Source organism: Boleophthalmus pectinirostris, unplaced genomic scaffold, assembly GCF_026225935.1.
Source record: "Boleophthalmus pectinirostris isolate CB_2022bp ecotype Guang Dong unplaced genomic scaffold, ASM2622593v1 HiC_scaffold_6, whole genome shotgun sequence".
In the NCBI taxonomy this organism is placed as follows: domain Eukaryota; kingdom Metazoa; phylum Chordata; class Actinopteri; order Gobiiformes; family Gobiidae; genus Boleophthalmus; species Boleophthalmus pectinirostris.
Genome location: NW_026571447.1, coordinates 25,212,810 through 25,235,606, shown reverse-complemented (window position 1 = coordinate 25,235,606; position 22,797 = coordinate 25,212,810). Strand labels below are relative to the sequence as shown.

General features: G+C 37.1%; 6 protein-coding genes across 8 annotated transcripts; 5 read left to right on the top strand and 1 right to left on the bottom strand.

Annotated features, from left to right (window-relative positions):
• The first annotated feature begins 1,212 nt into the window (after positions 1-1,212).
• On the top strand, positions 1,213-4,772 carry LOC110171734 (steroid 21-hydroxylase). Its single transcript, XM_055163982.1, has 12 exons — positions 1,213-1,330; positions 1,404-1,592; positions 1,670-1,759; positions 2,057-2,208; positions 2,286-2,381; positions 2,498-2,608; positions 2,682-2,768; positions 2,845-2,910; positions 3,236-3,349; positions 3,419-3,585; positions 3,748-3,851; positions 4,044-4,772. Exons 2-12 carry the CDS (start codon positions 1,499-1,501, stop codon positions 4,289-4,291), a joined length of 1,329 nt encoding a protein of 442 aa, XP_055019957.1. The 5' UTR covers positions 1,213-1,330; positions 1,404-1,498; the 3' UTR covers positions 4,292-4,772.
• Positions 4,773-8,952: 4,180 nt separating this feature from the next.
• On the top strand, positions 8,953-12,905 carry LOC110171770 (uncharacterized). Its single transcript, XM_020937548.2, has 7 exons — positions 8,953-9,093; positions 9,700-9,969; positions 10,055-10,336; positions 10,408-10,626; positions 10,696-10,959; positions 12,025-12,138; positions 12,212-12,905. The coding sequence occupies exons 1-7, from the start codon at positions 9,027-9,029 to the stop codon at positions 12,241-12,243; spliced, it is 1,248 nt and encodes a 415-aa protein (XP_020793207.2). The 5' UTR covers positions 8,953-9,026; the 3' UTR covers positions 12,244-12,905.
• Positions 12,906-14,199: 1,294 nt separating this feature from the next.
• LOC110171758 (uncharacterized) lies at positions 14,200-17,725 on the top strand. Of its 2 annotated transcripts, none has more exons than XM_020937533.2 (8): positions 14,200-14,348; positions 14,958-15,224; positions 15,310-15,591; positions 15,663-15,881; positions 15,951-16,214; positions 16,808-16,906; positions 16,988-17,013; positions 17,083-17,725. In XM_020937533.2, exons 1-8 carry the CDS (start codon positions 14,282-14,284, stop codon positions 17,182-17,184), a joined length of 1,326 nt encoding a protein of 441 aa, XP_020793192.2. In that variant the 5' UTR covers positions 14,200-14,281; the 3' UTR covers positions 17,185-17,725. The 2 variants fall into 2 exon arrangements, with proteins under 2 accessions (XP_020793192.2, XP_055019710.1); XM_055163735.1 differs by having other exon boundaries at positions 14,955-15,224.
• LOC110171759 (junctional adhesion molecule-like) lies at positions 17,089-19,102 on the bottom strand. 2 transcript variants are annotated; one of them, XM_020937535.2, is made up of 8 exons: positions 18,951-19,102; positions 18,548-18,865; positions 18,188-18,451; positions 18,071-18,106; positions 17,832-17,999; positions 17,722-17,763; positions 17,315-17,371; positions 17,089-17,223 (listed from the first exon to the last, which is right to left on the bottom strand). In XM_020937535.2, exons 1-8 carry the CDS (start codon positions 19,006-19,008, stop codon positions 17,219-17,221), a joined length of 948 nt encoding a protein of 315 aa, XP_020793194.2. In that variant the 5' UTR covers positions 19,009-19,102; the 3' UTR covers positions 17,089-17,218. The 2 variants fall into 2 exon arrangements, with proteins under 2 accessions (XP_020793194.2, XP_020793193.2); XM_020937534.2 differs by lacking the exon at positions 17,089-17,223 and having other exon boundaries at positions 17,307-17,371.
• Positions 19,103-19,459: 357 nt separating this feature from the next.
• LOC110171655 (allograft inflammatory factor 1-like) lies at positions 19,460-20,934 on the top strand. Its single transcript, XM_020937409.2, has 6 exons — positions 19,460-19,614; positions 19,707-19,768; positions 19,871-19,937; positions 20,019-20,060; positions 20,132-20,297; positions 20,535-20,934. The coding sequence occupies exons 1-6, from the start codon at positions 19,599-19,601 to the stop codon at positions 20,620-20,622; spliced, it is 441 nt and encodes a 146-aa protein (XP_020793068.1). The 5' UTR covers positions 19,460-19,598; the 3' UTR covers positions 20,623-20,934.
• Positions 20,935-21,116: 182 nt separating this feature from the next.
• LOC110171735 (casein kinase II subunit beta-like) lies at positions 21,117-22,728 on the top strand. The gene is made up of 7 exons (XM_020937507.2): positions 21,117-21,219; positions 21,488-21,560; positions 21,730-21,832; positions 21,908-22,023; positions 22,097-22,172; positions 22,255-22,444; positions 22,548-22,728. Exons 2-7 carry the CDS (start codon positions 21,489-21,491, stop codon positions 22,636-22,638), a joined length of 648 nt encoding a protein of 215 aa, XP_020793166.1. The 5' UTR covers positions 21,117-21,219; position 21,488; the 3' UTR covers positions 22,639-22,728.
• The last annotated feature ends 69 nt before the right edge of the window (positions 22,729-22,797 follow it).

Sequence of the window (22,797 nt, the reverse complement as noted above, 5' to 3'; positions counted from 1 at the left end):
TAATTTTATGTTTATTTTATGCATGAGGGCAAAAGCTAAAATTGCATAGCCTATTTGAACTCTTATGGTCAAGTAATGACTGAACAGACAATCTCTTCTACATTCTGCTGTCAAAGTGTTTGGTTTTGACTGGCCAGGTAGGTAATGGTGTAGGGTAGTGGTGTAGTGCAGTGGTTGTCAAACCTTTTACATCAAGTAGATCTAAGGTCTAAGAAAATAGCCTATTATTTTTTTCCAAGCACCAGATCTACCTCTTACATAAACTTAAACCAGGTCTGAAGGATAAAAAGGATGTAATGTTAAGCAAAAACTAGAAATGCAGTAAGAGCCATGTAGGCTACTACACCAGAAAGATCTTGTGTAGCACCGGGGGTCCTCAAACCACAGTTCGAAAAACACTGGCCTAGACTGTTTCTATAGGCATAGATTTTTTAAAATATCAACTATAACCTATATTTATTTCATAGAGTCTACAGAAGGAGTAGGTCAAATCCAACAAGTATGAAGGATAAGTACAGAAAGTAATGTTTTTCAAAAGCAGGGCAACTATGGCAGCTAGACTCTCAATGGAGGAAAAGAAAAATAGGTGTGGCCAAAAAAAAAAAAAAAAAAAAAAAAAAAACTGTGACAGTAACACCCATGGAACTAAAGTAAGAATTATATTTCCATGATAACAGCACGATGAGTCAGGCTTGGCCCTGGAGGAAAGTTATGAGGTTAGCAACACAATAAACTAAATATATGACAGGTTATCGCTATGTATTTCATCAATAATAAATGTAGACTAAAGAATACTTTTTACTCCACATGGATTAATAGGCTACTGCAGTTAACCAACCATGTACGATGTGAGTTTGGACATCAGGGAACCGCGTGTGCCACTTTTCCTTTTCCTGCCACTTTTTTTTTCTTCAGTGTAAATAGATCCAAGGTGTAAACTCAACGCCAGGGGAATAGACATGTTACATTATTTGCAAACGCTAGATGTCACTGTTGCACACTGGAAAGAAACATTTTCCTGCGATGAGAAAATATTTTGTTAAGTGACTATTATCTTGCCCTTCATTCCTTCCACCCTCTGTGTTTACAGAACACAAATTACACAGAGTCCTGATCTTATCTTAAAATGAAACATCTCGAGGTCAGGGAAACAAAACAACAAAGATACAATATATAATGGGCTCGCAGGGATCTGACTTGCTTTCTCAAGAATGGCAATACAGCTGAGTGTGTTCAGTGTGGGAGCTCTGCTTTTGCTGCTATTTTTTCTGATTGCACTAATTTCTATTTTTAACGCGAAACAAAACTAACAATGCAGAACACAAAGGGAGTAAGTACATTAATTACATTTATGCAAAGTTTATAAGCTAGTTTCTGTATTTTCATTATCTGTTTCCTTGCAGCTAAATCACGCCTGCTCCAATATGTTACTCAGCTAGTGTGTGGTAGCCCATCCCTCTCTCTCCCTGGACCGCCAAGCTATTTTCTCATTGGCAACATGATGGAGTTAGCTCATGATCACCTGCCTATTCACCTGACCAACCTGGCTCAACGCTATGGAAGCATCTACCGTCTCATATGTGGAAACACCAGTAAGAGACACTCACATTTTGGCATTTTGAATATTCCTTATTTGATAGATCTGAAGGACTGTGTCTGTCTCTTGTAGCCATTGTAGTTCTGAACAGCAGTGAAGTCATCAGAGAGGCACTGGTGAAGAAATGGTCAGATTTTGCAGGAAGACCAGACTCTTACACAGGTGGGTCACGCTTTATCACCAGGCCACAAGTGCTTTTATAAAACTACTATTAGATTATTAGAAGTAGATGTAAGATATTGTAATAGTTTTATCAACAGTGGATATCATAAGTCTTAATGGTTGTGTTTTAGCTGTAGCAGGTGCTCTAATTTATAATGTTTTTTGTTACTGTAGTGTTGTGTATTTATTTACTTACTCAAATAATATACCTTTCAACTTTTGTCAGGGGTTTAACATTTCAAAATTAATGTTTTGGTGATGTACACTGGGAAAGCTATCATTGTATATTTGTTACAGGAAACGTAGTGTCTAGAGGGTGCTCCATCTCCCTGGGTGACTACACTGAGGTATGGAGGGCACATCGGCGCTTGGTTCACAGTGCACTGCAGCGATGCTCTCAGAAATCTCTGCACGAAGTCATAGAGAGGCATGCACTGCACATGAGAAGGGTACAAGAGAAAAATACTTTGAACAATCAGCAGCAAAACAAACCATGCAGTTTTTTTTTTTTTTTTCATTCTTCAAGGTATTAATGAACTATAAAGGCACAGCGGTTGATTTATCTGAGGATTTCACTGTGGCTGCAAGTAATGTCATCACTACTCTGGCTTTTGGAAAAGAGGTAAGCAACCATGTACTTTTCTCTGGCTGATTTGATATGAAGTACATATAACAATCTGCTCAACATGTACGTATTTTTGAAACATTACCTGACATCGCCCTTCTGTTTATGTCTAGTATGATAAAAGTTCCCCTGAGCTGCAGCATTTGCACACTTGTCTGAATGAGATTGTGGCTCTGTGGGGCTCGTCGTGGATCTCTGCCCTGGACTCTTTCCCGCTGCTCAGAGTAAACAGTAATTCTTTCAAATACTCACATTTATATATGTTCACAGTTCAATGTGTGTTTTATTTTTTTACAGAAACTACCAAATCCTGTGTTTGCACGCCTTTTGAAAGAGGTAGTGCGGAGAGATGATATCATACAAAAACATCTCAATGATTATAAAGTTGGTATAAAAACGTTATAAAAAGTTATAGCTATGTCAGTGTTTGATCAGAGTGTCATTTGGTTCTTTTGTGTAGTCCCTAAAAAATAAAAGTGAAGATGCTATAACTGGTTCATTACTGCATGGTCTTGAACAGAACACGGTAAGCGCCATGTTGGAACATTTGAATAATATTAATGATTGTAACTGAATTACTTTAATTATCTGTGTACATACAACAGTACATGTGATTTTGTCGCTGTTTTCGAGAGTTAGCCCAATGTTCGTGCAGCCCATTGGCCCGTATATTTTTACCTTTTAACTTTCTTTTTACTGTGAAAAGTACTTTATGTGTTGCAAAATCAGGATATTAACATATTGTGAGCCATGCATTGTCTTTAAAAAAAAAAAAAAATTAAATTAGACATTTTTGAATGTTATAATATTTAACAGTTTCCATGTTAATAAATAATTATTATACTCCACAGATGCTCACAGACACTCATGTTCACATGGCCACTGTGGACCTTCTCATTGGAGGAACTGAGACCACTGCGGCCTGGCTAAACTGGACCATAGCCTTTCTTCTGCACAGACCAGAGGCACGTCCAAACCACAAATGAAATACACTCAAATACAGACACATCACATTAAACATATGTGTTCTTCAGGTGCAGAGCAGAGTGTATGAGGAGATGTGCACGGTGCTGGATGGACAGTACCCCAAATATAGCGACAGACACCGACTGCCCACCCTCAACGCTCTGATCCACGAGGTGCTCAGGCTGCGGCCAGTTGCTCCTTTAGCAGTGCCTCACAGGGCCATCAGAGACAGCAGGTACTCTGGTACAAACATGTATAGAAAGCTAACTATGTGAATTGTGTAAAAAGTTAGTAAACTTATTAATTGAGCACTCTAACTAGACAGAAAATACTTTTTTTAACAAGCCATCCAACCTCCATGTATTGTTTAAAATCTTGAATTCATTCTCGGTTTTAGCATCGCGGGTTATTTCATCCCGAAAAACACAGTGATCATTCCAAACCTCTTTGGCGCTCACCATGACCCTGCAGTTTGGCCTGACCCATACAGCTTCAGACCAGGTAATGGATTTTTTCATAACCTTAATCAAAGCCTAACCTTAATTATTTTTTAAACCTTGACCATAATAATCCAACCAAAATTATTACCATTTTCTTAAACTTCATCACTTGAAAGATCAATCACAGAAGAATATTCCTCTGAAGCATACTACCTAGTATCTCTCACCAACCAAACAGCTTTTTCTGTTTCAGAGCGCTTCTTGGAGGGAAGTAATGCCACTCGGGCCCTGGTCCCATTTGGAGGAGGGGCACGTCTCTGTTTAGGGGAATCTGTGGCCAAAATGGAGCTGTTCCTCTTCACTGCGTACCTGCTGAGAGATTTTCAATTTGTTCTTCCTGACAAAGTCCCTGCACCAGACCTGATGGGTGTGGCTAGTGTCGTGCTGAAGGTCAAACCATTCAAAGTCATAGCACTGCCAAGACTGGGACATTTCAGCTAAAACTGAATTATGTAAGCCTACCAAGTTACATTTGTCTATGAACTATGAACTATGAAAACCCTTATACATGTCATAGAGAAGAGGACTGTCTGAAAAGACATAAAGCTATAGAGCTAGTAGCAACATATTTTTTTATATTTTCTATCAACCACATGTCAGTCTTACTGTGGCCTGCAGGTTGAGATGGCAGTTTACAGACAGACTGCTTGTTTAGATTCAGATTACTCTCTCTTTTTTTTTTTTATTAAAATCTAAATTAGAATGTTGTTTCCTCATCAAAAACATGCCTGGACTTGTGTTTTGTTTCATTCACACATGTTTAACAAACAAACCTTGCACATTTAGAGTGAGTTCTTCTCTCACACACAGAAAACACTCTGTTCCACCTTGTGATGTCACATAGTGATACAGAAAGTGCTCCACTGTGTTTTTAAACTCCATACACCTTCACTCAAATAATTACAATTACTTCAGATCTGAAATGGCCTATCTCTTCTAAACTAAAGGTAAAAAAATGAACCTGAAAACTGCCACTGCATGACATCACAAGGTGGCAGCATTTTGAGCAGGTCCTTAATAATAAAGGATTACTCAAACGTGTAAATGAAATAAAACAACACTGGATATGTTTTGATAGCTTACAAGCTTATAAGAGCCAGTTTGTGTAATTTCGTCATTTTGTGTAAAATAGGACCTTTAAAGGTGCACTATGTAACATTTGTAGTGGAAGGAAGGAGGAGGTTGTTGGAACAACTACCTTGTTACTGTGATGCCATGTTTGACAGTATGGCATCAAACCATTTCTATCTCAATAGCTCACAGAAGAAGACATGTTTTGATGGTAGCAATAAAAAAAACACTTGTAATGTGTATAGCAATAACATTTCACAACAGTTGGCAGAGCTTCCATTGGCAAAGTTACGTAGAGCACCTCTAGCACCTCTTTTATCATTTTACATTTTACACTTAATATTTGTGGTCAGTTGATGAGAAGCAATACTTTCAGTTTGCTGTGGTAAGAGAACTTAGAGTGGCTGGAGAAATAGATGCAATTTTTAAAACCATTTATGGCTAATCACAAGTGTGTTACAATGATTTTATCATTTGGTTTTGGACTTTTATTTGCTACTCCAAAGCCACAGCATCTTACAAAATAACAATGTCAGGTAAAGTATAAGTATGTATATATGTGGTGATATTTGCAACAGTGAGTGACTCAGTACCTTTCACTTGTACAAATGCTTTCTCTCCTGTTTTGACTGGCAAAGGCCAAATGTCAGCCTCAAAAACTGGTTTAGTGCTCCTTTTGATTTTAAAAGAAGCTAATAAATACATAATATTTTGCACTGTTTTTATGATGTCGACTGAAGATAATGGGAAGCAATACTTTCAGTCTGCTTTGGTAAGAGAACTCTAGCTGAGTAGCTGAGTCCTGGGTAGCTGGGTCAGAGGTGGAGGAAGTATGAAGCTGTTTAAGTAAAAACAACACTTACTTTGTTTACATAAAAAAGTAAAAAGTAAACATCTCAAATTGCATTTTATATATGACAAATTAATTGTTAGCAATTGATCTTAAACCAAACATGCTGTTGGATGGAGTTCTAACTTCTTAAAACCTTTTTTGTTTTGTTCATGCATTTTATCCAGTTCACAGTTTAATTAACAAAAGTCTGTGTATAGGTTAGGACGGTGTTGTGTGATGAGACAGATTTGTGCCAGGGGGGCATATCCATAGTTTATTCAAATCATGTTCATTTAACATGTTATAACAACTTCAAATCAACTCATATCAACTCCATACAGTTGACAGTGAGTGCAAAAACATCAGCCACACTGTAAATGACTCAAATATTAATAGTTTGACACGCTTCTATAAAGTCATTTCAGAGATGGACCTAAAAGGAGAAAATGTCACACTGACTTGTGTGCTAACCTGTGCCAGTACCACTTGTGACACAGACTTCAATCTAACCTGGTCTGAAGATGATACGCCTTACATTACAAGTGGTTTATTAAAAGGAAACAGGAGTCTCATCAACAAACTGTCAGTCCCAAAGGTTCACCTGGGCACTGGAGACAGTGTGTGCTCAGTGCTTAGAGAAGGTGTTCAAGTGGCAACAAAGACGTGGCGTTATAGGAATTGTAAGTAAGATGTGATGTTTATTTTAAAGGTGCATTGTGTAGTTTTTTGTAAGAGGGTCTGCTATCTCCTGGTCTCCATGGAAATGTTATTGCTTTGCCTGTAATTTTCCATATTTTAGCACTAAACGTTTGCCTGAGATCCAGAATACACACTTCTTTAATGCTTTACAAAAATGTGAGTCTGGTCACTGGTGAATCCCCATTTTTAGATGAGTGTGATTGACAGGTGGATTAGCCAATCAGGGACACACGTGGTCTGTCCATATCAGTTCTGCAGAATCAATGAGTGAAGCACAGTGTTAATCAGAGGTGAAATCAATTTGATAAAAAAAATAAAAATTAATAAAAAAAGATGACCAATGAGCTCCTTTGTTTCACATGCATCAGAGAAAAAAACTAATCTAATTGCACAATCACCTAAAGGAGGTCAATCTGTATGAAAAATACAGAGAGATCATTCATCATTTATTTTTTGAGCAATAAAGCCAACTTATATTGAATAAATGTCAGACAGATGACAAGAAAAGCCGTAACATGAGACAAAAAAGTACTCCACCAGAAAAGTTACATAGTACAACTTTACTGTGATAATACAGGTCAGGTTTCAATGCAGCAATCAAACCAGGCATAACATTATGACAACCAGTCTACCTTAAATTGTGATTGCATGTGTGTTTGAACTTGTTTACTGTCCACTGAAGATCCATAAACTCCACAAGAGAATTGGATCAGCTATCTGACATAATTTGGCACTTTCGCTACTTGATGAAGATAGCTTATTAGTACAAAGAGAGATATATGCCAACATGTGTAATCCTGTTATATTGGGCAACAAAATCTATCAGATAATTGAGTATATTTTTATCTTGATAAATGCATTCTTAAAAACAACATTCAGGGCCGCTGCCATGTGGGTGCTTTATGCAGAAATGGTCGGTAGTTTATGCCTCCAACCCTCCTTTAAAGTGTGAACGATAGAAAGTTTTGTACAAACTAGCGGTGATGTGATGCATTTAATATACAACATTATTAGCAACTTATTATAGTAAATTTTTCTGTGCGGGCCTCCCACAGCCCTGATTTTCTCTGCTCTGCTCCGTGTATCCTTCACTCTCTGTTCTTCTCACTCTGCACCAAGGACAGGTGCTTCAGCACGCTGCTTCCCTCCTCAATAAATGAATGCGCATTTCACAGGATTGTGTGATACTTCCTCTGGACTCTGCTTTATTTAATTCCCCACATATGCCCCTTGTCTGGCTTGATATATCCTCAAACTGAAAGCCATGAACAGGCCAATAAATGTAAATAGGCCTGTATGGGCAGCAGCTAAAACGAATATTATTAAAATGCATATGTTTCATGTAATATGTGGAGTTCTAGGGTCTAGTAACTTAAAGAAATTATGATGAAAAAAATTTGTCAATTTTCCTTTTAAATACTAGAAAATACAATGTAGATTAATGTATAAGGGAAATTGTCTCTTGGCCCCATTTGGGTCTGGAAGAATGAAATCATCATTCTAAAATATATGAAAACATCCATTATAATTGTACATTTTCTATTTACTGAATGTGTCAGCCTTTAGTTGTGAGCTGCTCTGGTGGATGACAGCTCATAGCACCATCTAGTGTGCACATTTTGTATTGCCGAAGTAATACAAAATGTGCAAACAAAATGTGCACACAAACAAAATGTGCACACAAACAAAATGTGCACACAAAATGTGGCCAAACCTCCATTTCAAAGCCTGATCTCATCAGCTGTCAGAAGCTAAGCAGGGTCGGGCCTGGGTGGTACTTGGATAGGAGAAGCTGGATAGTCCAGGTGCCACAGTGGGGTGCCGGTGGTAAAAAACTACCATTGTGTCTTTAGGCAAGACACATCAGCCACATTGTATTGAATTGTGTGGTGTTGCAGGTACTTACTTTTCTGTGATTGTTGCTGTACTTTTCCCAGTCCTGTAGATGATGTGACATCAATCTGCTGAGGGACTGAAGATGGAAATTAGCCACGTTGACTATAATTTTACATATTTACATTTTAAATAGTCATTAATATGTGCTGTCACTTTACAAATAAAAAAAATAAAAATAAAATAAAATATTGCCTGGTTTGAAAGGGCTGTGCATGTGAAAGTTGGTGGTGGTCAGAGGGATTGATAGCGCACATTGTCAGCTTCGCTTCCTTCTGTCTGCCCCAGGGCACATGTGGCTACAATAGGAGTTTACCAACCACTGGGAATGAAATGAATGAATAATGCACAAAATTGTAAAGTGACGTGGAGCATGTGAAAAAGCGAGATATCTGACTAATGCATCATTATTGATACATCATTATTATAAATACACTGCTTGCTGATGGGCTCTCCTTTTGATTTTAAAAGAAGTTAATATATACATAACATGTTGCACTGTTTTTTGTTGTCGACTGAGAATAATGAGAAGCAATACTTTCAGTTTACTTTGGTAAGTGAACTCACAGTGACTGAGTTCTGGGGTGATATGTGTCATTTCCTGAAATAAGTTGAAACCATTTCTGGTCACTCATTTTTGCTTATAGCAAAACTGAAGAAGCTGACCACAAGTGTGTCACGATGTTTTTTTTATTTAGTATTGGACTTTTATTTCTTATTCTGAGAGGAACGGCTCCTTATTCATCAGGTAAACACTCTGGCTAGAGTAGCTGTAGACAACATGGATATAGCCTTGGTGATAGTAACCTGTGATATTAATTTAAAAAGAAAGTAGCTGGGTCAAAGGTGAGGGAAGTATGAAGCTATTTGAGGGAAACTATACTTACTTTGTTTACATAAAAAAGTCTACATCTCAAATTGCATTTGATTAATTGCTATCAGTTCATTGTTACAAATTAATTGTTATCAGTTGATCTTAAACCACAGTATAACCTGTAAATGTATGTATATCTCTCTGTGGGCAATGAATGAATATGGGATAAGACAAGTCTCATGTTTAGATTAAGCACCTCCCCTAAGTAGTATAAAACCAGCTTTCATTTCAGCTACCTAATTGGGGAATGCTGTTGGATGGAGTTCTAAGTTCTTAAAACCTTAGTTGTTTTGTTCATGCATTTTATCCAGTTCACAGTTTAATTAACAAGTCTGTGTTAGGTTAGGGCAGTGTTGTGTGGTGAGTCAGATCTGTGCCAGGGGGGCATATCCATAGTTTATGTTGATTTTACATGTTATAACAACTTCAAATCAACTCATGAGTGAATTCTGTTTACATGTATTATGTATTTTGATGTAGCAGATTTAGTTGTGTTTGCTGCATCGGGAGACAGTGTGACTTTACCATGCAACGTGAGCTCTGGGTCAAGGTGCTCGTCCATTTCATGGACCAAAGACCATAATGGCTTTGAATTTGATGTTGTGAGAGAGGGGCGATTGGTGGCTCCAAACATTACCTTGCTCAAAGACTGCTCTCTGCACATAAGTTACATGGAGAACGATAACGCCTCCATTTACACATGTTATAATGGAAACAAGAATTCAAGTGTTGACCTTCAGTGCCTCATCAGTAAGTACAAACTTGAGTCATTGTACACAAGTAGCCTATCATATCATCTTATTTAACGTGAGATATTTTGTTGTTATTTTGTCAGTTGCTGAAACGGAGAACAAAGACAAGATTGAGCTCTACTGTAACTTAAACAATTATATAGGACTTATAAGGCCTTGCAACAAGACTGGACTAAAAATCAGCTGGTTTGCAGAGGACAATACACAGCTCAAAGGGGAGCGGTTTCAGATTGAGAACAAAATAAACTGCTTTTCAAAACTTAAAATTCAACCTAAAAAGACTGACCATCACAGAAAATGGAAATGTCAAGCTTCTCTAAATGGCTCAGCTACAGCCATAGCGTCTTACCAAACAACAGTTTCAGGTAAAGTATAAATATGTACGTATGCATATATTTAGTACTGTATTATGTAACTTGCGCTCTGTTTTCAACAGATGGCATAGAGGAAGTTTTCGCAGCAGTGAGTGAGTCAGTATCTCTCACTTGTACAAAGGTTTCCTCTCTTGCTTTGACTGACAAAAGCCAAATGTCGACCTCTTTCTCACATACTACTTCAACTACAATAATAAGAAATGTTCGTGCTTCAAACTCAGGAGAGTACCAGTGTGAAGATAAAGGAAAAGGAAAAAAAATCTGGCTCCATACAGTTGACAGTGAGTACAAAAACATCAGCCACACTGTAAATGACTCAAATATTAATAGTTTGATATGTTTCTATAAAGTAATTTCAGAGATGGACCTAAAAGGAGAAAATGTCACACTGACTTGTGTGCTAACCTGTGCCAGTACCACTTGTGACACAGACTTCAATCTAACCTGGTCTGAAGATGATACGCCTTACATTACAAGTGGTTTATTAAAAGGAAACAGGAGTCTCATCAACAAACTGTCAGTCCCAAAGGTTCACCTGGGCACTGGAGACAGTGTGTGCTCAGTGCTTAGAGAAGGTGTTCAAGTGGCAACAAAGACGTGGCGTTATAGGAATTGTAAGTAAGATGTGATGTTTATTTTAAAGGTGCATTGTGTAGTTTTTTGTAAGAGGGTCTGCTATCTCCTGGTCTCCATGGAAATGTTATTGCTTTGCCTGTAATTTTCCATATTTTAGCACTAAACGTTTTCCTGAGATCCAGAATACACACTTCTTTAATGCTTTACAAAAATGTGAGTCTGGTCACTGGTGAATCCCCATTTTTAGATGAGTGTGATTGACAGGTGGATTAGCCAATCAGGGACATGCGTGGTCTGTCCATATCAGTTCTGCAGAATCAATGAGTGAAGCACAGTGTTAATCAGAGGTGAAATCAATTTGATAAAATATATATATATATATAATAAATAAATAAAAAGATGACCAATGAGCTCCTTTGTTTCACATGCATCAGAGGAAAAACAAATCTAATTGCACAATCACCTAAAGGAGGTCAATCTGTATGAAAAATACAGAGAGATCATTCATCATTTATTTTTTGAGCAATAAAGCCAACTTATATTGAATAAATGTCAGACAGATGGGTTTCATGTCATACTGTGGAGCATTTCAAGAAAAGCCATCACATGAGACAAAAACGTACTCCACCAGAAAAGTTACATAGTACAACTTTACTGTGATAATACAGGTCAGGTTTCAATGCAGCAATCAAACCAGGCATAACATTATGACAACCAGTCTACCTTAAATTGTGACTGCATGTGTGTTTGAACTTTTTTACTGTCCACTGAAGATCCATAAACTCCACAAGAGAATTGGATCAGCTATCTGACATAATTTGGCACTTTCGCTACTTGATGAAGATAGCTTATTAGTACAAAGAGAGATATATGCCAACATGTGTAATCCTGTTATATTGGGCAACAAAATCTATCAGATAATTGAGTATATTTTTATCTTGATAAATGCATTCTTAAAAACAACATTATTTAGTCTAATGAAAGTGAAATAAGCCATGCCTATTAGGTCTCAATGCCTATCAGTGGTCTCAGTGTTATGTCATGATTGATATGTGTAAAAATATCACTGCATAAAATATATCTCTTTTTAAAACTGCCTACAGCTCTGCATGGCCTTACTTGGATAGCCGTTCGGTCTGTTCTTATAGTCCTATTGTGCATTACCCCAGTAGTAATAATGGTGCTATACAGAAAGAGGAAGCACACCACGGATCCAGGTACTGTTTGGTTACATTTAAAACTAAAGCATGACTAACACACGTGATTAACTTGAACTTTTGTTATTCGTAGAAACTCTGCAAGAAAATATCACTTTGCAATGAACATGGACCAAAAATACGAAATCAAGCTGATACAACCTATTTGAGTAGCTATGTGGACATAGTGGAACAGTTTCACAACACTGGTACCTGCTGAAACATTTTCAGTTTGTTCCTGTCAAGGATCTCTCCACCAGACCTGAAGGACGTGACTGCGGCCTATTAAGCCTGGGACATTTCAACTAAAACTCATACTGTTCTGTAACTGCGAAAACGACATGTTATATAGATGTGGTTTGTCTTTAAATATTATATATTTTGAATGGGGGGAAAAATCGAAACGTTGCATAACTACACAGTCCGGCAAGGGGCATAGGTGACGCACAGTATGGTAACGCTACAGTAGATGTGACCAGGGTGACGCAGACGCGTGCACCTCGCACTCAGGGCCGCTGCCACGTGGGTGCTTTATGCAGAAATGGTCGGTAGTTTATGCCTCCAGCCCTAGAAAGTTTTGTAAAACTAGCGGTGATGTGATGCCTTTAATACACAATATTATTAGCAACTTATTATAGTAAATTTTTCTGTGCGGGCCTCCCACAGCCCTGATTTTCTCTGCTCTGCTCCGTGTATCCTTCACTCTCTGTTCTTCTCACTCTGCACCAAGGACAGGTGCTTCAGCACGCTGCTTCCCTCCTCAATAAATGAATGCGCATTTCACAGGATTGTGTGATACTTCCTCTGGACTCTGCTTTATTTAATCCCCCACATATGCCCCTTGTCTGGCTTGGTATATCCTCAAACTGAAAGCCATGAACAGGCCAATAAATGTAAATAGGCCTGTATGGGCAGCAGCTAAAACGAATATTATTAAAATGCATATGTTTCATGTAATATGTGGAGTTCTAGGGTCTAGTAACTTAAAGAAATTATGATGAAAAAAATTTGTAAATTCTCCTTTTAAATAGAAAATACAATGTAGATTAATGTATAAGGGAAATTGTCTCTTGGCCCCATTTGGGTCTGGAAGAATGAAATCATCATTCTAAAATATGAAAAACATCCATTATAATTGTACATTTTCTATTTACTGAATGTGTCAGCCTTTAGTTGTGAGCTGCTCTGGTGGATGACAGCTCATAGCACCATCTAGTGTGCACATTTTGTATTGCCGAAGTAATACAAAATGTGCACACAAAATGTGCACACAAACAAAATGTGCACACAAAATGTGGCCAAACCTCCATTTCAAAGCCTGATCTCATCAGCTGTCAGAAGCTAAGCAGGGTCGGGCCTGGGTGGTACTTGGATAGGAGAAGCTGGATAGTCCAGGTGCCACAGTGGGGTGCCGGTAGTAAAAAACTGCCATTGTGTCTTTAGGCAAGACACATCAGCCACATTGTATTGAATTGTGTGGTGTTGCAGGTACTTACTTTTCTGTGATTGTTGCTGTACTTTTCCCAGTCCTGTAGATGATGTGACATCAATCTGCTGAGGGACTGAAGATGGAAATTAGCCACGTTGGCTATAATTTTTACATATTTACATTTTAAATAGTCATTAATATGTGCTGTCACTTTACAAATAAATACAATTTAAAAAAAATAAATATTGCCTGGTTTGAAAGGGCTGTGCATGTGAATGTTGGTGGTGATCGGAGGGATTGATAGCGCACATTGTCAGCTTCGCTTCCTTCTGTCTGCCCCAGGGCACATGTGGCTACAATAGGAGTTTACCAACCACTGGGAATGAAATGAATGAATAATGCACAAAATTGTAAAGTGACTTGGAGCATGTGAAAAAGCGAGATATCTGACTAATGCATCATTATTGATACATCATTATTATAAATACACTGCTTGCTGATGGGCTCTCCTTTTGATTTTAAAAGAAGTTAATATATACATAACATGTTGCACTGTTTTTTGTTGTCAACTGAGAATAATGAGAAGCAATACTTTCAGTTTACTTTGGTAAGTGAACTCACAGTGACTGAGTTCTGGGGTGATATGTGTCATTTCCTGAAATAAGTTGAAACCATTTCTGGTCACTCATTTTTGCTTATAGCAAAACTGAAGAAGCTGACCACAAGTGTGTCACGATGTTTTTTTTATTTAGTATTGGACTTTTATTTCTTATTCTGAGAGGAACGGCTCCTCATTCATCAGGTAAACACTCTGGCTAGAGTAGCTGTAGACAACATGGATATAGCCTTGGTGATAGTAACCTGTGATATTAATTTAAAAAGAAAGTAGCTGGGTCAAAGGTGAGGGAAGTATGAAGCTATTTGAGGGAAACTATACTTACTTTGTTTACATAAAAAAGTCTACATCTCAAATTGCATTTGATTAATTGCTATCAGTTCATTGTTACAAATTAATTGTTATCAGTTGATCTTAAACCACAGTATAACCTGTAAATGTATGTATATCTCTGTGGGCAATGAATGAATATGGGATAAGACAAGTCTCATGTTTAGATTAAGCACCTCCCCTAAGTAGTATAAAACCAGCTTTCATTTCAGCTACCTAATTGGGGAATGCTGTTGGATGGAGTTCTAAGTTCTTAAAACCTTAGTTGTTTTGTTCATGCATTTTATCCAGTTCACAGTTTAATTAACAAAAGTCTGTGTTAGGTTAGGGCAGTGTTGTGTGGTGAGTCAGATCTGTGCCAGGGGGGCATATCCATAGTTTATGTTGATTTTACATGTTATAACAACTTCAAATCAACTCATGAGTGAATTCTGTTTACATGTATTATGTGTTTTGATGTAGCAGATTTAGTTGTGTTTGCTGCATCGGGAGACAGTGTGACTTTACCATGCAACGTGAGCTCTGGGTCAAGGTGCTCGTCCATTTCATGGACCAAAGACCATAATGGCTTTGAAATTGATGTTGTGAGAGAGGGGCGATTGGTGGCTCCAAACATTACCTTGCTCAAAGACTGCTCTCTGCACATAAGTTACATGGAGAACGATAACGCCTCCATTTACACATGTTATAATGGAAACAAGAATTCAAGTGTTGACCTTCAGTGCCTCATCAGTAAGTATAAACTTGAGTCATTGTACACAAGTAGCCTATCATATCATCTTATTTAACGTGAGATATTTTGTTGTTATTTTGTCAGTTGCTGAAACGGAGAACAAAGACAAGATTGAGCTCCACTGTTACTTAAACAATTATATAGGACTTATAAGGCCTTGCAACAAGACTGGACTAAAAATCAGCTGGTTTGCAGAGGACAATACACAGCTCAAAGGGGAGCGGTTTCAGATTGAGAACAAAATAAACTGCTTTTCAAAACTTAAAATTCAACCTAAAAAGACTGACCATCACAGAAAATGGAAATGTCAAGCTTCTCTAAATGGCTCAGCTACAGCCATAACGTCTTACCAAACAACAGTTTCAGGTAAAGTATAAATATGTACGTATGCATATATTTAGTACTGTATTATGTAACTTGCGCTCTGTTTTCAACAGATGGCATAGAGGAAGTTTTCGCAGCAGTGAGTGAGTCAGTATCTCTCACTTGTACAAAGGTTTCCTCTCTTGCTTTGACTGACAAAAGCCAAACGTCGACCTCTTTCTCAAATACTGCTTCAGCTACAATAATAAGAAATGTTCGTGCTTCAAACTCAGGAGAGTACCAGTGTGAAGATAAAGGAAAAGGAAAAAAAATCTGGCTCCATACAGTTGACAGTGAGTACAAAAACATCAGCCACACTGTAAATGACTCAAATATTAATAGTTTGATACGTTTCTATAAAGTCATTTCAGAGATGGACTCAAAAGGAGAAAATGTCACACTGACTTGTGTGCTAACCTGTGCCAGTACCACTTGTGACACAGACTTCAATCTAACCTGGTCTGAAGATGATACGCCTTACATTACAAGTGGTTTATTAAAAGGAAACAGGAGTCTCATCAACAAACTGTCAGTCCCAAAGGTTCACCTGGGCACTGGAGACAGTGTGTGCTCAGTGCTTAGAGAAGGTGCTCAAGTGGCAACAAAGACGTGGCGTTATAGCAACTGTAAGTAAGATGTGATAATTCTATTAAACGTGCATTGCGTAGCTTTTTTGCAGGAGTGTCTCCTGGTCTCCGTGGAGATGGTATTGCTTTGACTGAAATAGATTAAACTTAAAATTTTATTTACTGCAATGAAGACAAGACTGTGTATTCCAATGTATTTTTGAGCATTAATAGATGGGTTTAATGCTAACTCCTTAGGAATATTACAGGCAAACATCATGAGACAAGCAGGTGATGAACCCTCCACCAGAAAAGCTACATAATGCATCTTTAATGTGAAAATTCAAATTTATCAAATAAGGCATAACATTATGATCACTAGCCAACTTGAAACATAGGTCTTTTGTCTGTTTGTCCACAATAGACCAGTTATCTTAGTTATCTAGTGGAAAAATATAAATGTGAATATTTGTAGGCATAAAATACACACTACACCAAGCAGCTAAACTAAAATCTGCTTTAAAAATTCACTATAATTTGCCCATCTGTGCAATCGAATTGACTCCAACTAATAGTGGTCTTAATGTTATGTCTTGATTGATGTGTGAAGTAGTATCACTGCATAAAACTATTTTTAAAAACACTTCCTACAGCTCTACATGGCCTTGCTTGGATAACCCTTCCTATAGCCTTATTGTGCTTTGCTGCTATACTGTTGTTGTACAGAAAGAGGAAGCACAACAAGTATCCAGGTACAGTTGACGGGTTAAATCTCAAACTACAATCGAATAAAAATAACCCTTTGCATTAACTTTGACATTTGTTATTTACAGAAAATCTACAAGCAAATATTGGTTTGGTAAGAATAAAGCACGGACAAAATTTTTAAATCAAACTCATATATTTGACAAATAATATTCTTTTACAGACAAATGTTTATGAGGATGTACAAGACTGTGGTCCCAAGTGTAAAAGAGAAGCCATCACCTCAAATGACAGTTTCTATGATCTACTACAGGCTGTGAACTAGCATCTTCTCCCACAGCAATGAAAAATTCAAGCTGTTAGACTGCAGCCAAAAAGATAAGAAAAGAAAGACATATTAGAAATTACACATGTTGTTTAATTTATTCATATTTGTTTCATTACAAGCTACTCACAAGTGCACATCTGCTCATCCTGGCCTTGTTGCTGGGAAAAAGGTTGGTTGGTAAACACTAAAATGTAAAACATTGGGTATAGTTGGATGTAAATATTATGTAAACATTACATATTTAGTGGAAATACATTTCATTTGCATCTTTTTACTGTGTATATCATTTAATGCTGTTTAGCACGCAAACAGTATATTTTGAAGAATTTGGTGAAATTATAATCATATAACATAATTGAATGCATAGGACTATTTCTACTTGCAATGGATTTACCAAATAATTATCTGTAGCTCACAGATTACAAAATAAATAACAAAGAGCAAAAAATAAATAACAGTAATAAAATAAAGTAGCAAAAATAGCAGAAGATATGTGTGAAAGGTTTTCAAAAATAAAGAAAAAAATGTGCTCACCAGGTTCATGAACAACATCATATGTCGTATCATACACAAAATCTGAAGAGATGAAGACACTGTCAACTAATGGCAATTTTAGTTCAAAATGTGAAACAAGCAAAACTGACCATATTCCCGTGTCTCCTGTGGGACTTCTTTGTTGATATGTTTCCAGTAAAGTGCTGCTCCTACCAGGGCACTAATGAAGACAACTCCAGCTAACACTGCAACTGTGTGTACTGGTGCAAAGCCCCCTCCACTATGGGAGATCTGAGCAGTCTGGTTGACCATTGGCACTGTACAGGACAAAAACATTTATTCTATACTAAAAGATTTAATATTAGTATTCATTTATTGTCAAACTGACCTTGAGTTACTTTAATTGCGAATTTTGTTGAAAATTCTGCAAAATATGAAAAGAAGTTACTAAAGAAATAGTATATTATTGCAATTTGTGAAAAAGGTGGCATTGAAAAAGTCTCACCTTGCACCTGAAGATTGATGTCTACACAGCGCTGTTGAGTGTCTCTGAGACTGTAATTACAGCGGTACCACCCACTGTCAGAGGTCAGCGCAGATCTGACTAATATTGTTGACCCATTCACTTGATATGTATTCGGGAGGGGGACTGGGTTGCCATACTTGAGCATAGACCAGGAGGTATTATAGACCCTGGCTTGGTTCCCCATTGAACAGTTCAAAGTAACAACGGATCCAACATGTGCCTTCTTATCTTGAGTTGAGCAATCTGATAAAAGTAAGCGAAAGTATGAGAAATAGAGAAAGTAAGAAAAATAGAGATAAAATAGTACAAAAAATAGCTATTTGGTAAGCTTTAGCCTACCTTTTATTTTCAAAGTGAAGTTTTTGGCAAGTATGCACTCCCATCCACTCCAGATTTCACAGTTGTATACACCTTCATCTGATTTCTGTACTTTAGTAAGTAAGAGGACATTTTGTCTGTCTTTGAGCTGCAATTTTATACGTTTAGCATTAGAAAACTCTGGGGTTTCAGGACTAACAAGAATAACTTTTGAACTGAGACCATTTGAGGAATATTTAGTCCATTTTATCCTGGAGCAGCTTTGTCTATCCAAAAGCTCTGAATGAGAGCAATTAAAAGATGCATCTTCATCTACAGACCTCAAAATTATTGTGTCATCTGGCATACAAGAAATCAGTAAATATAGTTAGACATCGCCCTTACAATGGATATGAATAATTTTAAATAATTCAAATGTACTTACCTACACAGTAACACTGGACTACACAGATAAAAAAGATACAAAATACAAAACAAGTCATTTCTGCAACATGTGTGTAGTAGGCTATTGTCAAGTCCTACAGAAACTTAAAATCAGTTTCCTTAAGGTATGTCTGCACCCACTTATTCTCAGTTCCCCCAGTTTTTTTCTCTTGATGTCTTACTTGTGCATTAGCACCTCTGTGTGGCAGCCATAAACGTGGCAGTCTGTGGTGGCAACATGATGAGGGCGTTGATTGACATATTGTAAAAAAAAACAAAAAAAACAAAAAAAAACTTTTATCGACCAAACACATGTTTCAGTCCAAACATGACAGGTCTAACAGTTTTTTATTTTTTATTGTTTACAATTCATATAGATAGTCAAAACAATAAAAGGACACATCAGCTAGATAGAAATAAAGAAATAGAAATAGATAGAAATATTTATATAGAGCTGCATTTCTGTAATAATAGACAGACTGCTGTATTGGTTTATTTTATTCTGGGTGCATGTTACTGAATGTGAACTGTTGCTGATACATTTCATAAGGACCACTTCATTCACTTCACTTCCTCTTCTGCTTCATTTTAACACTCTCAGGGCGGTTCACACTTGCACCGCTTTCACAGCACCACAGTTCAGCATAAAATGGACACACTTCAAGGTCAGTTTCTCTCTTTATTTTTTATAGTATTCATAATTTTTATTTCATTCATACACACAACTTGAGACTTTTGCATTGTTTTATCTGCGCAGGTGGCAAGGCATTTGGTCTGCTCAAATCTCAACAAGAAGAAAAACTTAACTCTATCAATGAAGTGAGTGGCATTTTTAATTATGGAAAAATATCTTTATGTATAACTATTGCAAATATAAACAAACCAACAGATTATTTTAACTTTCATCTTTATGTATTCAAGGCTTTTCTATCTGACGAAAAATATGCAGAAGAGGAAGAACTTGCCTCAAAACTGGAACTGTTTAAAAGTTTGTTTAAATGTTTTTGTGCAAATATATGACGATAAAGAATTTTATTGTAGTATTGTATTATTTTCTTTTATATTACAGAGAAATACATGGAATTTGACCTCAACGACAATGGCGAAATTGGTAAAATCCAGTATAATTTAAAAAATTGTACCTCTGGTGACCAACTTTCCTTTATTGCACCATATTTGCAGACCTAATGGGTTTAAAGCGGATGCTTGAGAAACTTGGATTGGCCAAGACACATTTAGAACTGAAGAAGATGATGTCAGAAGTGGCTGGAGGGTCGTCAAAGGACACCATATGCTACCATGACTTCCTCAACATGATGTTGGGAAAGAGGAATGCTATTTTAAAGTTGTGAGTAAATACACAAAAAATATAAATAACCTGCAAGCAATTTATTAGTCAAATGAATGTGAAAAACATATTTATTTAATCATTCCTAAGTAGTTCTATAACTTCATTAATCTGTTCTGGCCATAGACTCTATGTTTCTACCTTGATGAGTTGAATAGTTGTGTAGCTTTTCAAGGTCCTAGGAGTTAATTACCTTGAATTTCTTGATGCCACAATGACTTCAGCTGGTGTTTGCAGGATCCTGATGTTTGAAGGCATGGGAAAGGAGCAGGAACCAAAACAATCTGGTCCACCGTGTCGGAAAACCTTCTCAGACCTGCCTTGAAAGAGAACTCACTTAATCAGCAATAACATTTAAAATGTGGCTTTGTTGTAAACCTACTGAACATTTACTGACAAAAGTAGGTGAACAAACCAGACAAATGTTGCAATTGTGTTTAATACACTGCTTCTCATAATGGAACTAAGTTAGTTAGGGACTGAACTGGCATTATAAGTAGGCTAGTCTTTGTACCCCTACACTTTTTGTTTGCATCTCTATGCAATTCTGAAAACAAATACTAAACTATATTTATATTGACTGAATGATGAGTTGGAACAAACTATCCAATAAAATATGCACTGATTGATACAGACATTATTATTGCACTTATTGTCTTTTGGCTACTGATATTTTATGCTTTATTTAAACAGTTTTATTTAATTTAAACCTTTATTAATTTAAAGGTTTATTTAAACCTTATTTTTGATGCCTCTTTTCTTCTGCTGGTAATAAAGTAATTTCTCATGGTATCTGATGAAATGCGAAAGTAAATCTTATTTTGAAACAACCGGAAATGGCCGGAAACGCCGCTAGTCATCAAGAGGGTCAGGAAGTAAAGCTAGGTTGGAGTTGATATATGACCTGATTATAACTTTTAAGGTAATACATTGTCGCTGTCGTGCGTTGACATATAGCACAGTTTGTTGTGTTTAAGAAAGGGCGTCAGTCAGATAATAAAATTAACAAATTACTTATACAGTGCATTAAAATCAAGACAGTTAGCATGTTAGCCTAGAAAGCTTGCCTAACCTGCTAATCCAGTAGAGCGGAGTAAATGTAAAAACACGTTAACAAAGATATACATTAAAGGCCTGTGCTACGTCGAGACTGAAACCCTGAATTTACGGCGTTTCCTGTTGTTTATCAGGATGAGCAGCTCAGAGGAGGTGTCCTGGATCTCCTGGTTCTGTGGACTGAGGGGGAACGAGTTCTTCTGCGAGGTTCGGTCTATAAACTCTCCTATTAACTTTCAAACACCTCATGCCATACTATTTCATAACACGCCTGTAACATAAGTTATAACTCATGTTTAGCTACACCGGAAAAGTGAATGAGCTATCTTTTTTTTTTTTTTTAACAATATATTCACTTGTATTGATTTATCTTTAGGTCGATGAAGACTACATTCAGGACAAGTTTAACCTGACTGGCTTGAATGAACAGGTGCCACACTACCGACAGGCTTTGGACATGATCCTTGACTTAGAACCAGGTGAGAATTCAGGTATTAACATGACATATACAGTAATAAATGTGTGATTATTTAAACAGTGTGTTTATTGTGCAGATGAGGAACTTGAAGACAACCCCAACCAGAGTGACTTGATAGAGCAAGCAGCAGAAATGCTTTATGGTCTTATACATGCCCGGTACATCCTCACAAACAGAGGCATCGCACAAATGGTAGGTCATAACAGCATAACAGCATACACTGTTCTTCTTTTATTTTAAATCACCCGATCACTTTTTTCCACAGCTGGAAAAGTATCAGCAGGGTGATTTTGGACATTGTCCAAGAGTCTATTGTGAAAACCAAACTATGCTACCCATTGGTATGATTATCAAATTTATATTGTTCATCTCCCCATAAGCATGAACACTATTAGGAAGTGAAGATTTTTTTATTTTTTCCAGGATTGTCAGACATTCCTGGTGAAGCAATGGTAAAGCTTTACTGTCCAAAGTGCATGGATGTGTACACACCCAAGTCCTCCAAACACCACCACACAGATGGAGCCTATTTTGGCACCGGATTCCCTCACATGCTGTATATGGTGCACCCCGAGTATCGTCCAAAGCGACCAGCCAACCAGTTTGTGCCAAGGTGTTTGACTTTGTTCATTTTAAAATATGAATATAGAGTCAGATTTTCAGGTACTAAAATTAGATTTAACATTTAACCTGTTCTGTGTTTTAATTTCTTCCAGGCTATATGGTTTCAAAATTCACCCAATGGCCTATCAGCTTCAACTCCAGGCTGCCTCAAGTTTTAAAAGCCCAGTCAAAAGCAACCGCTAGATGTCAGTGTTGTCAGTGGACACTAATGTTGTTTACTTCTTGTTGAAACAAATTATTATACTGTATTATAATAAAGCTTGTACAGTTTGGTGTTGAGTGTCTATGTCTAAATATGCTATTTGTCACATGTCATTTCCATATATTTTCTGATAAAGAAAA

Coding starts and splice junctions, on each gene's coding strand:
- LOC110171734 (XM_055163982.1), top strand. CDS start 1,499: ATGATGGAGTTAGCTCATGATCACCTGCCTATTCACCTGACCAACCTG. Junction 2,382..2,497: donor CTCTGGCTTTTGGAAAAGAG/GTAAGCAACCAT, acceptor GTTTATGTCTAG/TATGATAAAAGTTCCCCTGA. Junction 3,852..4,043: donor CCCATACAGCTTCAGACCAG/GTAATGGATTTT, acceptor TTTCTGTTTCAG/AGCGCTTCTTGGAGGGAAGT.
- LOC110171770 (XM_020937548.2), top strand. CDS start 9,027: ATGTTTTTTTTATTTAGTATTGGACTTTTATTTCTTATTCTGAGAGGA. Junction 9,094..9,699: donor AACGGCTCCTTATTCATCAG/GTAAACACTCTG, acceptor ATTTTGATGTAG/CAGATTTAGTTGTGTTTGCT. Junction 12,139..12,211: donor GAAGCACACCACGGATCCAG/GTACTGTTTGGT, acceptor TGTTATTCGTAG/AAACTCTGCAAGAAAATATC.
- LOC110171758 (XM_055163735.1), top strand. CDS start 14,282: ATGTTTTTTTTATTTAGTATTGGACTTTTATTTCTTATTCTGAGAGGA. Junction 16,907..16,987: donor GAAGCACAACAAGTATCCAG/GTACAGTTGACG, acceptor TGTTATTTACAG/AAAATCTACAAGCAAATATT. Junction 17,014..17,082: donor TACAAGCAAATATTGGTTTG/GTAAGAATAAAG, acceptor ATTCTTTTACAG/ACAAATGTTTATGAGGATGT.
- LOC110171759 (XM_020937534.2), bottom strand. CDS start 19,008: ATGACTTGTTTTGTATTTTGTATCTTTTTTATCTGTGTAGTCCAGTGT. Junction 18,000..18,070: donor CGCAATTAAAGTAACTCAAG/GTCAGTTTGACA, acceptor TGTCCTGTACAG/TGCCAATGGTCAACCAGACT. Junction 17,372..17,721: donor TGATGTTGTTCATGAACCTG/GTGAGCACATTT, acceptor TTTACATTTTAG/TGTTTACCAACCAACCTTTT.
- LOC110171655 (XM_020937409.2), top strand. Junction 20,061..20,131: donor CAACGACAATGGCGAAATTG/GTAAAATCCAGT, acceptor CCATATTTGCAG/ACCTAATGGGTTTAAAGCGG. Junction 20,298..20,534: donor AGGAATGCTATTTTAAAGTT/GTGAGTAAATAC, acceptor TGGTGTTTGCAG/GATCCTGATGTTTGAAGGCA.
- LOC110171735 (XM_020937507.2), top strand. CDS start 21,489: ATGAGCAGCTCAGAGGAGGTGTCCTGGATCTCCTGGTTCTGTGGACTG. Junction 21,833..21,907: donor GATCCTTGACTTAGAACCAG/GTGAGAATTCAG, acceptor TTTATTGTGCAG/ATGAGGAACTTGAAGACAAC. Junction 22,445..22,547: donor GCCAACCAGTTTGTGCCAAG/GTGTTTGACTTT, acceptor AATTTCTTCCAG/GCTATATGGTTTCAAAATTC.